This window comes from Melanotaenia boesemani, chromosome 10 (genome assembly GCF_017639745.1).
Source record: "Melanotaenia boesemani isolate fMelBoe1 chromosome 10, fMelBoe1.pri, whole genome shotgun sequence".
Taxonomy (NCBI): domain Eukaryota; kingdom Metazoa; phylum Chordata; class Actinopteri; order Atheriniformes; family Melanotaeniidae; genus Melanotaenia; species Melanotaenia boesemani.
This window is the reverse complement of record NC_055691.1, coordinates 2,514,555-2,532,222: the sequence shown is the minus strand read 5'-3', so window position 1 is coordinate 2,532,222 and position 17,668 is coordinate 2,514,555. Positions and strand designations below refer to the sequence as shown.

The window sequence follows — 17,668 nt, the reverse complement described above, 5'->3', positions numbered from 1 at the left end:
CTAGTTGAAGCTATGACACCAAGAATTAAGCAGTTTTGAATGAAAAAGTGGTCCAACCCAGTACTGGCAAAGTAAATGTGCATCAGTGTTTGTATTGTTGTATTAACACTTTTATGACTTACAGCTCCGCCTGCAGGTTGCTCATATTGACTGAGTGACACTGAAATGCTGTGAGGAACTCAGAGTGACCCAGGAGTGTCTTTTTTCTTGGGTAGGGGGTATTGTCTTACATACCCCCTCAGGGGAGACCACATGACTCAGGATAAGATGGAGAAAGGCAGCAAAGAAAGTCTGAAAAAAAAAAGAAGAGAGCTTTTTGGCCCTGCTGCTCTGAGCTCGTCAATGAAAACCACATGTAGGGCAGAGGGAGGGGGTGAGGTGTGTGTGCATGTGTGTGAGGGAGTAATGACTAAAAAACCCAGCCTCCCAGAGAGAGAAAGGAGGCACTCACTCTGAGCTTCGCTAACATTCCCAACAAGTATTGTAAAGGGACAGAAGTGTGTGTGTGAATCACTGTATAGCAGTGTGTGTGAATAGTTTCATACTGGGTTTTAGTGCTCCAGCTTCACGACAGCTTCAGGACGGAAAATCTGCTTTCAGGGCTGATTTGGAAGAGAAGAAAAAGAGAAGGCAGCTGTGATCTCTTCTATTCCACCAGAGTAAGACGGGAGGAAGAAGCCAACATGTCCAATGCTTCTGCTGAGGAGAAAGTCCAGCAAACAGGGTTTACCAGAACCTGATGAGGTACGTCCTCTGTCTTATCTGTTGGTTTCACATAGAAAAACTGCTCGGGTTAATATTTAATGACACTCTCTGAGGTGAAACACTCAACATTACCTACCTGCAGACAAAGAGGATTGTTTCTCTGTTTGTGTGGTAAACATCTCGCTGTAAATGGGAACAGTGGGATTACTGGAAGTGTTTTGGGTCATGCAGGGTTTTGGGGGTTTTGAGGATTTGAGACCAGCTTAAATCTTTTCATGTTAATTCATAATAACAAGTAACAGCCGAATGCTCCATTAGTTTTGGTTTCAACGAGAAACACAGAAAGTAGAGCCTCTGTGAGGTTTGAGACAAGCTGGATGCCTGAGAAGGGAAGTGGTGTCAGAGGTTGAAGGTCCTCTGAGTACGTCCTTTTGTTTTCTGGGTGCTTTCAGGCGGAGGCATGTCCTGGCTTTTTGGAGGATTTATTTATTTGTTTTTCATCCTGTGTCTGACTCTGTAGTCATGTTTAACAGATACTCTCATTCTGCTGGTGTAGTGGGAGGATATTTTATTATTTGAGACACTTCTGATGGTCACAGTGTCAAACTAGGATGAGAGATGTCTGAGACCAGAGGCTGAACCCTAACCAATCACTTATTGCTCTGTCTGTGCAAATTTTACAATGAAGCAGTTATCACTCATTTTCTCATTCTTTAAGTCTTCATTGGAATAAATCAGATCTCACTTTCAGACGATGTCAGCTCCTGTCCTCCATCTTTGTATCAGATATATCTATAACTAGATTCCCAAAAATCTTTTTTATGAAGAATTAGGTTTCCGGATTCTGCACAATTTTCTGTTTGTGAAAGGTTTCCACCAGCAGTCGGTCAGACTGGCTCAGCAGAGAACTCAGAGACACATTAGATCACCTCTGTCCAAGAAAATCCAACTACTAACACCTCTAAAGCTCAATAATGTGGTTTTATGTGCTTCCATCAGCAGCATTAAACATGAATATAATTACTTCACAGACAGAAAATGCAGCTTGATTTTACAGTGAGGACTGTGAGCATGGCTGTCATGGTTCAGGATGTTTGGGTCTGAACATCTCTGCAGCTGCAGGCCAATTATCACATTTTGTCCTTCACTGTAAACACAGTTAGCACTGCAGCCTCACAGCAAGAAGGTTGCTGGTTCGAATCTTGGCTGGGGGGAGGTTTGAACTTTGAGGGCAGTGGCCTCTGCGTGGAGTGCATGTTCTCCCCGTGTATGCGTGGGTTCTCTCCGGGTTCTCCGGCTTCTTTCCACCGTCCAAAGACATGCACGTTAGGTCAATTGATGACTCTAAATTCTTCCTAGGAGTGAGTGTGAGTGTGAATGGTTGTTTGTCACTATGTGTTGACCTGTCCAGGGTGTACCCTGCCTCTCACCTGTTAATGCTAGGATAGGCTCCAGCTTACTCCAGCTGTACGAAGCAGTACCGAGAATGAATGATGAATAATAATAATAATAACAATATATACCAGATCCCAGGCCACCTCATTTGGCTCCTCTCGATGTGGAGGAGCAGCGACTCTACTCTGGATCCCTCCTGGATCACCGAGCTTCTCACCCTATCTCTAAGGTGAGCCACTCTAACCACCCTGCAGAAAAAACTCAATTGAGCTGCTTGCATTCACAACCTTGTTCTTTTGGCCTTCTACCCACAGTTCGTGACCATAACTTAGGGTAGGAACCTAGATCAACTGCAGACGCCGTACTGATCTGCCTGTTGATCTCCTGCTTCAGCTTCTTCCCTCACTCGTGAAAAAGACCCTGAGATACTTGAACTCTTCCACTTGGGGCAGGACCTCATTCCCGACCTGGAGAAAACACTCCACCCTTTTCAGGCAGAGGACCATGTTCTCGGATTCAGAGGTGCTGATTCTCATCCAACCCATTTACACTTGGCTGCGAATCGCTCTAGCGAGAGCCTGAATATCAAGACCCAATGAAGCCAACAGACCACATCATCCGCAAAGAGCAGAGACCCAATCCTGAGGCCACCAAACTGGATCCCTTCAACACCTCGGCTGCGCCTAGAAATTCTGTCCATGGTTAACTACATTATTGACAAATTAGTACATTATTGGTTGCTACTAGTGTTTTGTCATGCCAATTCGGATAGAATTCTTTATAAACCAACATGGTTTCCTCAGTTTTAAGTGTAAAAAGGGATTTTTTAAACTACAAATGAAGATGAGGCATGAATATGTCACAAGATTGTAATGAATCCCTTGTTTAACTGCTGTGAGTGGAGATGTTGTAATGGGTGTAAAACCTCTGAGTCACTGTGATAGTGGCGTCTGGGCTGGCAGATAACCAGCTGGAGGAGGCAGCGTCCTGCTCTGATTCAGTCTACTCAGCAGATGAGCTCAGCCTGGAGGATCACATCATACGTCTGACATCTGTCAGGTCAGAGAACACGGCTCATCTGTGAATTTTCACTTCCATCCAAAACTGTTTTCATCGTCCTGATAAGTCTTTTCTGATCAGGGGTGAACACTGTTTACTAAGGTCATTTACACTTTTTTTTATTTTTTTTTATATATATTTATAGTTGTTTGGGTTTTCTCCCAAATCACTTTTGGGAATTCAAAGTGGGATTTCTCAACATTGCTTAATTCAATTCCTACACAATTAATTAAATAAATATCTATATTTTTCTGATATATTAGATATTTTTTCTATTTATATTATATATATTAGATTTTTTGTCTAAATAAAATATTTGTTCTGAGCTGCCACCTTATCGTGGTGGAGGAGTTTGTGTCCTGACAATCCTAGCCGGCTATGTTGTCGGGGCTTATGCCCCTGGTAGGGTCACCCATGGCAAACAGGTGTCTAGGGAGGGACCAGACAAAGTGAGGCTCAAATCAACCCTAATGGTGATGACAAAGCAAGGACCAGGGTTTCCCTTGCCCGGATATGGGTCATCGGGGCCCCCCTCTTTGAGCCAGGCCTGGAGGTGGGGCACGGAGGTGAGCGCTTGGTGGCCAGGCCTTTGTCCACCACCTGCAGGAGGGGCTATAGGGGTCAGGTGCAGTGTGAGCTGAGCGGCTGCCAAAGGTGGGGACCCTGGCTGTATGATCCTCTGCTGCAAAAGCTAGCTCTAGGGACGTGGAATGTCACCTCTCTGGCGGATTCCGGCAAAATATAGTTGGACTCACCTCAACGCACGGCTTGGGCTCTGGAACCACTGTCCTTGAGAGGGCTGGACCCTCTTCCAGTCTGGAGTAGCTCCCGGTGAGAGGCGCCAAGCAGGTGTGGGCATGGTTCATTGTCCCCCCGACTTGGCGCCTGTACGTTGGGGTTTGCCCCGGTGGACGAAAGGGTAGCCTCCCTCCGCCTTCGGGGGGGGGGACGGGTCCTGACTGTTGTTTATGCTTATGCCCCAAATAGCAGTTCAGGGTACCCACCATTTTTGGAGTCCCTTAGAGGGGGTGTTGGAGAGCACGTCTTCCGGGGACTCCCTCGTTCTGTTGGGGGACTTCAATGCTCAAGTGGGCAATGACCAGCGAGACCTGGAGGGGCTGTGATTAGGAGGAACGGCCCCCCCTAATCTAAATCCGAGTGGTGCTTTTGTTGTTGGACTTCTGTGCTCGTCATGGACTGTCCATAACGAACACATTGTTCAGACCTAAGAGTGTCCACATGTGCACTTGGCACCAGGACACTCTAGGCCGCAGTTCAGTGATTGACTTTGTAGTCGTATCGTCGGCCACATGTTCTGGACACTCGGGTGAAGAGAGGGGCGGACTTGCCAACTGATATATATATATATATATATATATCAGTTGGCAAGTCCGCCCCTCTCTTCACCCGAGTGTCCAGAACATGTGGCCGACGATACGACTACAAAGTCAATCACTGAACTGCGGCCTAGAGTGTCCTGGTGCCAAGTGCACATGTGGACACTCTTATGTCTGAACAAGGTGTTCGTTATGGACAGTCCATGACGAGCACAGAAGTCCAACAACAAAGCACCACTCGGATTTAGATTAGGGGGGGGCCGTTCCTCCTAATCACGCCCCTCCAGGTCTCGCTGTCATTGCCCACTTGAGCATTGAAGTCCCCCAACAGAACGAGGGAGTCCCCGGAAGACGTGCTCTCCAACACCCCCTCTAAGGACTCCAAAAATGGTGGGTACCCTGAACTGCTATTTGGTGCATAAGCATAAACAACAGTCAGGACCCGTCCCCCCACCCGAAGGCGGAGGGAGGCTACCCTTTCGTCCACCGGGGCAAACCCCAACGTACAGGCGCCAAGTCGGGGGACAATGACCATGCCCACACCTGCTTGGCGCCTCTCACCGGGAGCTACTCCAGACTGGAAGAGGGTCCAGCCCCTCTCAAGGACAGTGGTTCCAGAGCCCAAGCCGTGCGTTGAGGTGAGTCCAACTATATTTTGCCGGATCCGCCAGAGAGGTGACATTCCACGTCCCTAGAGCTAGCTTTTGCAGCAGAGGATCATACAGCCAGGGTCCCCACCTTTGGCAGCCGCTCAGCTCACACTGCACCTGACCCCTATAGCCCCTCCTGCAGGTGGTGGACAAAGGCCTGGCCACCAAGCGCTCACCTCCGTGCCCCACCTCCAGGCCTGGCTCAAGAGGGGGGCCCCGATGACCCATATCCGGGCAAGGGAAACCCTGGTCCTTGCTTTGTCATCACCATAGGGGTGATTTGAGCCTCACTTTGTCTGGTCCCTCCCCTAGACACCTGTTTGCCATGGGTGACCCTACCAGGGGCATAAGCCCCGACAACATAGCCGCTAGGATTGTCAGGACACAAACTCCTCCACCACGATAAGGTGGCAGCTCAGAACAAATATTTTATTTAGACAAAAAAATCTAATATATATAATATAAATAGAAAAAATATCTAATATATTCAGAAAAATATAGATATTTATTTAATTAATTGTGTAGGAATGAATTAAGCAAGTTGAGAAATCCCACTTTGAATTCCCAAAAGTGATTTGGGAGAAAACCCAAACAACTATAAATATATATAAAAAAAAATAAAAAAAAAGTGTAAATGACCTTAGTAAACAGTGTTCACCCCTGATCAGAAAAGACTTATCAGGACGATGAAAACAGTTTGGATGGAAGTGAAACTTCACAGATGAGCCGTGTTCTCTGACCTGACAGATGTCAGACGTATGATGTGATCCTCCAGGCTGAGCTCATCTGCTGAGTAGACTGAATCAGAGCAGGACGCTGCCTCCTCCAGCTGTTATCTGCAGCCCAGACGCCACTATCACAGTGACTCAGAGGTTTTACACCCATTACAACATCTCCACTCACAGCAGTTAAACAAGGGATTCATTACAATCTGTGACATATTCATGCCTCATCTTCATTTGTAGTTTAAAAATCCCTTTTTACACTTAAAACTGAGGAAACCATGTTTGGTTTATAAAAGAATTCTATCCGAATTGGCATGACAAAACACTAGTAGCAACCAATAATGTACTAATTTGTCAATAATGTAGTTAACATGGACAGAATTTCTAGGCGCAGCCGAGGTGTTGAAGGGATCCAGTTTGGTGGCCTCAGGATTGGGTCTCTGCTCTTTGCGGATGATGTGGTTCTGTTGGCTTCATTGGGTCTTGATATTCAGCTCTCGCTAGAGCGATTCGCAGCCAAGTGTAAATGGGTTGGATGAGAATCAGCACCTCTGAATCCGAGAACATGGTCCTCTGCCTGAAAAGGGTGGAGTGTTTTCTCCAGGTCGGGAATGAGGTCCTGCCCCAAGTGGAAGAGTTCAAGTATCTCAGGGTCTTTTTCACGAGTGAGGGAAGACTGAAGCAGGAGATCAACAGGCAGATCAGTACGGCGTCTGCAGTTGATCTAGGTTCCTACCCTAAGTTATGGTCACGAACTGTGGGTAGAGGCCAAAAGAACAAGGTTGTGAATGCAAGCAGCTCAATTGAGTTTTTTCTGCAGGGTGGTTAGAGTGGCTCACCTTAGAGATAGGGTGAGAAGCTCGGTGATCCAGGAGGGATCCAGAGTAGAGTCGCTGCTCCTCCACATCGAGAGGAGCCAAATGAGGTGGCCTGGGATCTGGTATATATTGTTATTATTATTATTATTCATCATTCATTCTCGGTACTGCTTCGTACAGCTGGAGTAAGCTGGAGCCTATCCTAGCATTAACAGGTGAGAGGCAGGGTACACCCTGGACAGGTCAACACATAGTGACAAACAACCATTCACACTCACACTCACTCCTAGGAAGAATTTAGAGTCATCAATTGACCTAACGTGCATGTCTTTGGACGGTGGAAAGAAGCCGGAGAACCCGGAGAGAACCCACGCATACACGGGGAGAACATGCACTCCACGCAGAGGCCACTGCCCTCAAAGTTCAAAACCTCCCCCCAGCCAAGATTCGAACCAGCAACCTTCTTGCTGTGAGGCTGCAGTGCTAACTGTGTTTACAGTGAAGGACAAAATGTGATAATTGGCCTGCAGCTGCAGAGATGTTCAGACCCAAACATCCTGAACCATGACAGCCATGCTCACAGTCCTCACTGTAAAATCAAGCTGCATTTTCTGTCTGTGAAGTAATTATATTCATGTTTAATGCTGCTGATGAAGCACATAAAACCACATTATTGAGCTTTAGAGGTGTTAGTAGTTGGATTTTCTTGGACAGAGGTGATCTAATGTGTCTCTGAGTTCTCTGCTGAGCCAGTCTGACCGACTGCTGGTGGAAACCTTTCACAAACAGAAAATTGTGCAGATCCGGAAACCTAATTCTTCATAAAAAAGATTTTTGGGAATCTATGTTATAGATATATCTGATACAAAGATGGAGGACAGGAGCTGACATCGTCTGAAAGTGAGATCTGATTTATTCCAATGAAGACTTAAAGAATGAGAAAATGAGTGATAACTGCTTCATGTAAAAATTTGCACAAGACAGAGCAATAAGTGATTGGTTAGGGTTCAGCCTCTGGTCTCAGACATCTCTCATCCTAGTTTGACACTGTGACCATCAGAAGTGTCTCAAATAATAAAATATCCTCCCACTACACCAGCAGAATGAGAGTATCTGTTAAACATGACTACAGAGTCAGACACAGGATGAAAAACAAATAAATAAATCCTCCAAAAAGCCAGGACATGCCTCCGCCTGAAAGCACCCAGAAAACAAAAGACGTACTCAGAGGACCTTCAACCTCTGACACCACTTCCCTTCTCAGGCATCCAGCTTGTCTCAAACCTCACAGAGGCTCTACTTTCTGTGTTTCTCGTTGAAACCAAAACTAATGGAGCATTCGGCTGTTACTTGTTATTATGAATTAACATGAAAAGATTTAAGCTGGTCTCAAATCCTCAAAACCCCCAAAACCCTGCATGACCCAAAACACTTCCAGTAATCCCACTGTTCCCATTTACAGCGAGATGTTTACCACACAAACAGAGAAACAATCCTCTTTGTCTGCAGGTAGGTAATGTTGAGTGTTTCACCTCAGAGAGTGTCATTAAATATTAACCCGAGCAGTTTTTCTATGTGAAACCAACAGATAAGACAGAGGACGTACCTCATCAGGTTCTGTAAACCCTGTTTGCTGGACTTTCTCCTCAGCAGAGCATTGGACATGTTGGCTTCTTCCTCCCGTCTTACTCTGGTGGAATAGAAGAGATCACAGCTGCCTTCTCTTTTTCTTCTCTTCCAAATCAGCCCTGAAAGCAGATTTCCGTCCTGAAGCTGTCGTGAAGCTGGAGCACTAAAACCCAGTATGAAACTATTCACACACACTGCTATACAGTGATTCACACACACACTTCTGTCCCTTTACAATACTTGTTGGGAATGTTAGCGAAGCTCAGAGTGAGTGCCTCCTTTCTCTCTCTGGGAGGCTGGGTTTTTAGTCATTACTCCCTCACACACATGCACACACACCTCACCCCCTCCCTCTGCCCTACATGTGGTTTTCATTGACGAGCTCAGAGCAGCAGGGCCAAAAAGCTCTCTTCTTTTTTTTTTTCAGACTTTCTTTGCTGCCTTTCTCCATCTTATCCTGAGTCATGTGGTCTCCCCTGAGGGGGTATGTAAGACAATACCCCCTACCCAAGAAAAAAGACACTCCTGGGTCACTCTGAGTTCCTCACCAGCATTTCAGTGTCACTCAGTCAATATGAGCAACCTGCAGGCGGAGCTGTAAGTCATAAAAGTGTTAATACAACAATACAAAACACTGATGCACATTTACTTTGCCAGTACTGGGTTGGACCACTTTTTCATTCAAAACTGCTTAATTCTTGGTGTCATAGCTTCAACTAGGTGATAGAAACATTCCTCAGAGATTTTGCTCCGTATTGACATGAAAGCATCACACAGTTGCTGCAGGTTTGTTGGTTGCACGTCTGATCTGGTGACGAGTCCACCGGTGTCCTGTGAACTCATCGTCATGTTCTAGAAAGCAGGTGGAGATGATCTGAGCTTTGTGACATGGTGCATTATCCTGCTTGAAGTAGCATCAGAAGATGCTTCATTGTGGTCATAAAGGGATGGACATGGTCAGCAACAATACTCAGGTAGGCTGTGCTGGTTAAACCAGGACACGTTGGTACTAAGGGGCCCAAAGTGAACCAAGAAAATCTCCCCCCACCATTACACCAGCAGCAGCCTGAAGCCTTGATCCAAGGCAGGATGGATCCATGTTTTCACAATGTTTCCATCACATTCTGACCCTATCATCTGAATGTGGAGCTGAAATGGAGACTCATCAGACCAGCAACGTTTCTCCATCTTCTATTGTCCAGTGTTGGTGAGTGTGTGTGAATTGTAGCCTCAGTTTCCTGTTCTTAGCTGACAGGGGGTACCTGGTGTGGTCATCTGCTTCAAGGCAGGACATGTTGTGTGTTCAGAGATGCTATCCTGCAGACCTTGGTTGGAACCAGTGTTGATTTGACTTCCTGTGCCTTTCTATCATCTCCAGTCTGCCCATTCTCCTCTTACCTATGACATCAACAAGACATTTTGGTCCAGACAACTGCTGCTCACAGAATATTTTCTTTTTTCAGACCATTCTCTGTAAACCTTAGAGATGGTTGTGTGTTAAAATTCCAATTGATAAGCAGTTTCTGAAATACTCAGACCAACAACCATGCCCCCTGCTGCCCATTGTGGACAGATGTTGGCAAAAACTATATTAAGTTTCTTCCAGTAAGTAAAAAGAGAAACCCCTACACCGCAAAAACTTTGTTGGTTCATTGTTTATTGCAGTGAATAAGACATTTTTGGTTGTGCCAATCAATGAGAGAGATTTTCTTCTTCTTTTTTACTTGGTCAGTGATTGTTTTACGGAATATCGCCCCTACTGGGCAGTTTTGTAACTGTATGACGTTCAGGTGGTTTGGTCCTCATGAGGAACATGCAGTGTGAAAGCAAACCAAACCAAAGAAAAATTTAAATAAATTTCAGAGTTTCCAACCTAGTTGAAGCGAGTCCGCCAGACAATCCTGGTGTGGATGTGACCTAAAGCTCATGAGGCAATAAAAGTTGTCGCTGCTAGAATATCCTAGTAATCTTTCATATGAAAACAACATAGACTGGTTTCCTACAGAGATTATAGCAGGAGTGTCCAGCTCCAGCCCATGAGGGCCACAATCCTGCAGGTTTTCTATGGGTCCCTGTTCCAACACACCTGACTTGAATTAATGAGTAATTGTGCAAAACTTAATAGGCTGATGAATCCATTTCATCTGAGTGCATGAATTTTGCACAGTAACTTTTTAACTTATCTTGCTTTTAATCATTTTAATGTGATTTATGATTTTATTGTGAATCTTGCTATTTGTTGCTGCCTTTTACTGTTTCTCAATATCTGTAATGCTTTTGTTTTGTGTAAAGCACTTTGAACTGTCCTGTACATGAAATGTCCTATACAAATAAACTGCCTTTCCCTTGCTTTGAGTCAACTGTGCTGGAGCAGGGATACATTGAAAACCTGCAGGACAGCAGCTCTCGAGGACTGACTTTAGGTACACCTGGATTATATTGTCCTGTTTACACGTTGTCGCTGAGATAGTAAAATGTGAAAGGGGGGAAAAACTGTCTCTGTGTCTGGTGGCTTTGATGAACAGCGCTTTGTAGCGCCCTACCAGACGAGAGGAGTTTAAAAAGTTTGTGCGCAGGGCGTGAGGGGGTTTGCAGAAATGTCATTTGCCTGTTTCCTGACCTTGGACAGGTACAAGTTCTAGATGGAGGGTAGGTTGACCCCAATTATTTTCTCTGCAGACCTGATTGTCCTTTGCAGTCTGAGCCTGTCTAGTTTGGTGGCTGATCCAAATCGGACAGTGATGGATGTACAGAATACAGGACTGGGTGAAGGTGGTGTAAAATGTGATCAGCAGCTCCTATGGCAGGTTAAACTTCCTGAGCTGTCGCAGGAAGTACAACCTCTACTGGGCCTTTATCCTGACAGAGTCTACATAGACACTAAGTTGTAGAAGATGGTGAGGGGGCAGGTGTTGGGGATTTCTCCTGACATCCACTGTGACCTCCTCAGTCCTGAGCAGGTTCAGCTCCAGATGGTTTCTGATTACACCAGTGGACCAACTGTTCCACCTCCTGTCTGTATGCAGACTCGTCCCCGTCATGGTGACCAATCATGGTGGTGTCATCTGCATACTTCACGAGTCATTGGTGTAGAGGGAGAAGAGCAGTGGGGAGAGGACACAGAGTTCATGAATAGCCTACAAGATTCAGCAGAGCTGATTTTATGGTTGAGATCTTCAATTAAAGAGTCAAAACAGACTGTTATTTGGTGATGGATGGATGAGGGTTGTCCGCATCCCGCAACACTTCTATGTAAACATAAACTGGAATCTTTTGGCACCATGACGTCTGTCACGTCATCTTCCACTTGTACACTCAGGTCCTGTTTACACTGCAAACAGCACAACAACAACAACAATGGCAGAACTCTGTTTTGTTTGAGATGCTGAATCTTTTAAAGTTATTTGGTGTCTTAAAGTAAAACTTGCTTCTGGTGCAACAGTTATGTAGACAGCAAAGATGTAGAGATTATATGTGCCAGATAATCAATATCTCTCTATACAAGCAGAGGGTTACCAAATTATCTGGGACAATGAGTCACTGGTCTGATGAGGATGAATTGCATACTCGGGGTGTGTTTCACCACCCACTACAGGTCTGGCATACATACCACTACGTTTCTATTTGTGTTTTCTTTCTGTGCAGAGATAGTTCTCATTTCACTGTTGTTTTTTTGAGAATGCAAAGGAAAAAGTTGGCTTTTGTATGGAAACGTCCTGTAAACAGGGCCTAGACTGTTTTCATCTACTTGGTCATCTAGAGGCTGGTCTGCAGCAGCAGATTTTTCCATCTATCAGGAACTGACCTGGCTGGTATTTCTCTGATTCAAAGAATAAATCTTTCCTGGACAATGTAGAAGGATCTATAACAATATGTAGTGTTTTTTTAAGGTATCGATTGCATCAGCTTGCAGTTGTTTTTGCTTTGTTTAACCACCACTGTTTGCTAAAGAAATCCTAGAACTGAAAACAACTGACATTCTTTGGCATTAAAATGGGAAATCTCAATTAGCTATTTGACTTTGTAAGTGCTTCACAAAAAGAAATATCAGTGAATCGTTGGCCATATCAGCAAAAGCTCTTAATTCAAGCAGCTAAAAACCTAAATCACAAAGGAATGAAACTACAGGGAAGTCCAAAGTTCATGGGTCCAATATGTGATGAAGGAACAACAATGTGAGTGCTCTAAGGTGTGATTAACGGCCAGCAGCCAGCATATTTTCATAAACTGTTTCTTCCATGATGAGACTATGCCTAAAAGGAGAAGGAATAAGGTATGTGATATTAAAATGACCAATCAAGTATCAGTTCGGTGGATCTGTTGAGTACTACAGATCTGTAGAGAGGCAGAGAAAAGAGCTGCTGCAGTTCATCACAGATGTTTCATTAAGGCCTCAGAACATGTTGGTGACAAATAGAACAGAACATGACTCCTGTAATGCAATGCAACATATTTACGTTTCTTTACTGAACGTTTTGTTGATTTTTGATTAACAATCTGTGTGAGAAGTGTTTAGTGATGTATTCTGCTCCATAACATGAAAAACAGGAGTCTGGACAGAGCTAATGAGCTGAACATCTTCACACACACACACACACACACACACACACACACACACACACACACACACACACACACACACACACACACACACGCCACACCCCACTCTGTCTCCATCCCAACAGACTACACACCCTCCATGAGCCTGTCACACCTCCACTCTGCAGCTCAATCATGGACCTTAACCCAACCTCATCTCCCTCCATATCAGTACACACTGAGACCTTGTCTGCCTCCACCTCTAGCCTGTCTGTCTCCTGCACTCAAGTGAGGAAACAACTGGAGAAAACTGAACTGGGAAAAGGTTGCAGGTCTAGATGGTGTCAGCCCCAGGATTCTGAAAACCTGCTCAGAACAACTATGTTGGATTCTTTAGCACCTTTTCAACACCAGCCCTGAGTCAGAAAAGAGTTCATGTGCTGTGGAAAAACTGCCTTGTTCCAGTACCTAAAAACCTAACCTAACCAGTACCTAAAAAATTCCAACCCATAAGAAAACAAATGATGGAAAACAAAGGCAATTCCTAAAACTGACAGCTCATTTTAGACTTTACAAGAGATTCCTCTTAGCTTCACCTTTCCTGACTCCAACGCTCAGCTCTGACTGTCCTCACAAGCCAGCAAAGCTTCTCTCTTTGTACAGTTCACACACTACCAAGCAAACTCCACATCTTTGTCTTTGCCCCCCTCCTCCCAAAACCCTCACTAACACTACGGTCACCATGGCAACCAGCTCAACTAAGTCTTGCTCGGTGGCACTTCAGACAAAAGGGTATTCTGGGAAGTGAATTGATGGTGCAGAAGGCCCCTTCATGCTCAAGCTCATAAAACAGAAACGCTGTTTCCACTGAACATCAAACACAAGCCAACACTCTGCAGAGCTGTAAAGCAGAGTGCACTCCTCCACGTCTGCAGGAGAACAGTTGAAAAAAAGGAGAATGGGAGCTTTTTTGTAATAATATAGACAAGCAAAAACAGAGTAACACAAATTATAAAACACTAAGTATGATGTAAAAAAAAAAAAAAAAAAACATAAAGCACAGGCAAACGAGGGAAGACTCGATGGACACAACTACAGAAGCTAAATTGAGAAGCCTGGATTGATCTGATTCCATAAGCAGGAGAGGTGATCAGTGCTGAGCAGCAGGTTAAAATGGACCCAAACGAAGGGCTGTGGAGGAGAAGGTGAGGACAGATGATGGTCTCTGAGGCTTTTCAGTGATCAAACTGAGACATCCCCTGGAATAAAAAGACAATGACATGGCATGATCTGAGAGATCAAAGCAACTGAAACTCAGTCTGTCTGCAGAGGAAACTGCCTGCAAACCAGTTCACAAAGAAAGGAAGTAAAACTCAACAGAACGTGACATGAAGGAAGCAGGAATACAAAAAGCCATGATCAGGACATCCCCATTAACTTCTTCAGAATGTTTTCCTCATGTTGAACATGGTTCAAACCAACATTAACAGACAGAGTGAGGATGATGAGCTGTTTTAAACATTTTCACTCTGGGTCCTGATTATTATTGGAGATTCATCCTCCACTCCTCCTTTGTCCTTCGTTCAGATCAAATCTTTGGCTTAAATATGAGCTGACACAAGATGAAATGAAAGTTCAGAGCAGGAATGTCCAGTTCTGGTCCTCATGGGCCACCATCCTGCAGTTTTTATGTGTTTCTTGCTTCAACACACCTGATTAATCTAAATGGATCATTGACTGGCATGTGCCGAACTTGACAAGTCAGGTATGCTGGAGCAGGAAACATGCAGGACGGTGGCCCTCGAGGACATGAACTGGACATCCCTGGTTTAATGTGTGATAAACTACTCTAATGTTATGGAGAAGGAAGGAGGCAAGCAACTCTTCATCCTTGAAAACTGAAAACAGAGCAGAATGTTAACCAGGAAGCATGTTTCCTCTGTGTTGGATGAGTGATTGTTCAGCTGCAGATTCATTCTAATCTCAGGCTTTGCTTCCAACGCAGGACGTCTGGCTGGAGGGAAGGATTTGTTCTCATCATTCTACAAACCTAAATAAATCTCTTTACTGGTGTGGCTGGAAATGTTCATCTGCTAGATGATAAATCATTTACACATGCTGAACTCACTAAGTAGCATATCATAAACTAATTATAAAAATAATTTTTAATTAGCTGCAGCCATGGATTTAAGCCGTTTTGTCGCCACGATGACAGGAAACCATTCACACATAGAAACAGTCGTCTTTTATCTCCTTCACCGACACTGCTGTAGAACAAACACTTCCATCCATCAGCAGAGGAAACAACACTGTCAGCTGTTACCGTCTGAGCTTCTCTGTTTGCTTTGCTGTTAGACGGGGTTATCTGGTTCAGCCATGTATCCAAAACATCATCACCTATCTGCAGCAGTTTGCAGGGAAAATGTCTGCATCCACTTTCAGCTGGAGCTTTCACAGAGTTATCAAGATTTTAGTATGACCAACAAAGAGTTATTATTAGCACTGTTTGTTATACAGCTGTTATTATTAGCACCCAACCCCTAGAAAAGTCAAGTTTTAATAAAACTCATTTAATTGTATTTTCTTTATTCTCATTATGGTTCCCTTACCTGTGCAACAGGTGATATTTTGTCCTTTTATAAAAAACAGCACAAAAAGTAGGAGGAGGAAAAGAGGAGAAGATGAAAACCACCGGCTCTGCTTTAGGGAGAAACCAGTTTCCCAGCTATTTTTTTAATAAAGAGGGCTGCAAGTCCATCACAGGGAATGCTCACAGGTGATCATTTCTGAGGTGTATCACAGCTTCAAATGGATTGCAGGTTTTATCAATGTCAGCACATTATCTGAGATCTGAACTTTAAGAATATTTAGAGTAAAATCCTCCTTGTTCACTTCATCAGGGCATTTCAAAGGTTGAACTTTTGAACACAGTATTTCAGTCATCTATGGAAATTTAGTCTGAGTGAGATTTGAAAATGTGACTTTACAGATGAGTGTAGCTATCACATGATGTTTAACCCGTAAACTGCAAAACAACTTTTTTTTTCACTATTTTTGGTTCAAGCTGATTTTTTTAAATTTTTATTCTTTAATGTAAAGATACATGTAGAAACTCAACCTTTAATTAGGGCTGGGTATCACCACTAATTCCTGTATCAATCAATTTGATCACAACAGCCTGATTCAATTCAATTTCCATTAAATCCAATTCATTTGATATAGATTCAGTTACAAATATTATGTAATGCCAGTTTTCTGAATATTAAAAACATTTTTTATTCTTTTTTAATATAATATAGCCTGTTTCCATATAGCCCAATGCATAAATGCTAGGAGATAAATAAAAATCTAATTCTAAAATTTATGAAAAGTGTGCTATACACTAACACAGCCAAAAAAACTGCCAGGTTTAGATGAAAAATATGTCTTAATTGACAAAAAATATCTACAATGATGCATAGTTAATGTTCTCTGCTGGACTTTGGCTCTGCTCCTGACTGTGAAAGTTTGACAGTGGCTTCATCATAGTTTCCACATCAAATAAAGGTATCTTAGCAACACAGTAGTTGATAGTGATCTATTTTTATTGTGATAATGTGATAAATAAAGTCATACATAAGTCTCTGATTAAACACTACATTTTGCAGCGGGATTGTAAACCTCCTGGACAGGATATAAATGCCTGGAAAACGTTCAGTTGATCACCTGGGACCAGTGATTGAATCCTGGGGTCCAGGTTTCCTCAAGGGGGGGTCCCCCAAAGAGCACAGGGGGTGCTGCTCCAGAGCAGAGGTCACTAACCAAGTGGACTGCAGTCTTTTTGAAGACCACCCCAGTCTGCCAGTCCAGGGGAACTGTCCCGATGTCCACACAATGCTGCAGAGACAAGTCAACCAAGACAGCACTACAGCATCCAGAGTCTTAAGGACCTCTGGGCGGACCTCATCCAACCCTGAAGTCATTCTCCATGGCTTCTCCAAACTCTTCCCATGACTGATCCAACCCTGAAGTCATTCTCCATGCCTCTCCAAACTCTTCCCATGCCTGAGTTTTTGCCTTAGCAAATGCCAAAGCTGCGTACCACTTAGCCTGCCTGATACCCATCAGCTGACCCCTAGAGTCCCCAAGCCAAAAAGGCCCAATAGGACTCCTTCAGCTTGACAGCATCCCTTACTGCTGGTGTTCAAACGAGTTCGGGGTTACCACCACGAACAGGCCACGACGACCTTGTGGCCACAGCTGCAGCTGGCCACTCGACAATAGAGGCACGGAACACAGCTTACCCAGACTACAATGTCCCCCGCCTCACCTGGGACATGGTTGAAGCTCTGCCAGAGATGGGAGCTGAAACTCTTTCTGACAGGGGACTCTGCCAGACGTTCCCAGCAGACCCTCACAACACCGCTCGGGTCTGCCAGGTCTGACCGGCATCCTCCCCACCATCTGAGCCAACTCCACCACCAGGTGGTGATCATTTGACAGCTCCGCCCTCTCCTCACCCGAGTGTCCAAGACATGCAACCGCAAGTTCGACGATACGACCTACAAAGTTGATCTCCGAACTGCGGCCTAGAATGTCCTGGTGCCAAGTGCACATGTGGACACTCTTATGCCTGAACAAGGTGTTTCGTTATGGACAGTCCATGACGAGCACAAAAGTCCAACAACAAAACACCACTCTGATTCAGATCAGGGGGGCCATTCCTCCAAATCAGGCCACTCCAGGTCTCGCTCTCATTGCCCACATGGGCATTGAAGTCCTCCAGGAGAACGGGGAGTCCCCTAAAGGACTGCTCTCCAACACCCCCTCCA

The 17,668-nt window shown here is 44.5% G+C and overlaps 1 protein-coding gene across 1 annotated transcript in view; it reads left to right on the top strand.

Moving 5' to 3' along the window:
- Window positions 1–592: 592 nt before the first annotated feature.
- lsp1a (lymphocyte specific protein 1 a) overlaps window positions 593–17,668 on the top strand; it is a 69,095-nt gene continuing 52,019 nt past the window's right edge. The window contains exon 1 of the mRNA XM_041996800.1: window positions 593–744. Coding sequence (XP_041852734.1) covers window positions 740–744 — 5 coding nt within the window. The 5' untranslated portion in view covers window positions 593–739. The remainder of the gene's footprint in view (window positions 745–17,668) is intronic.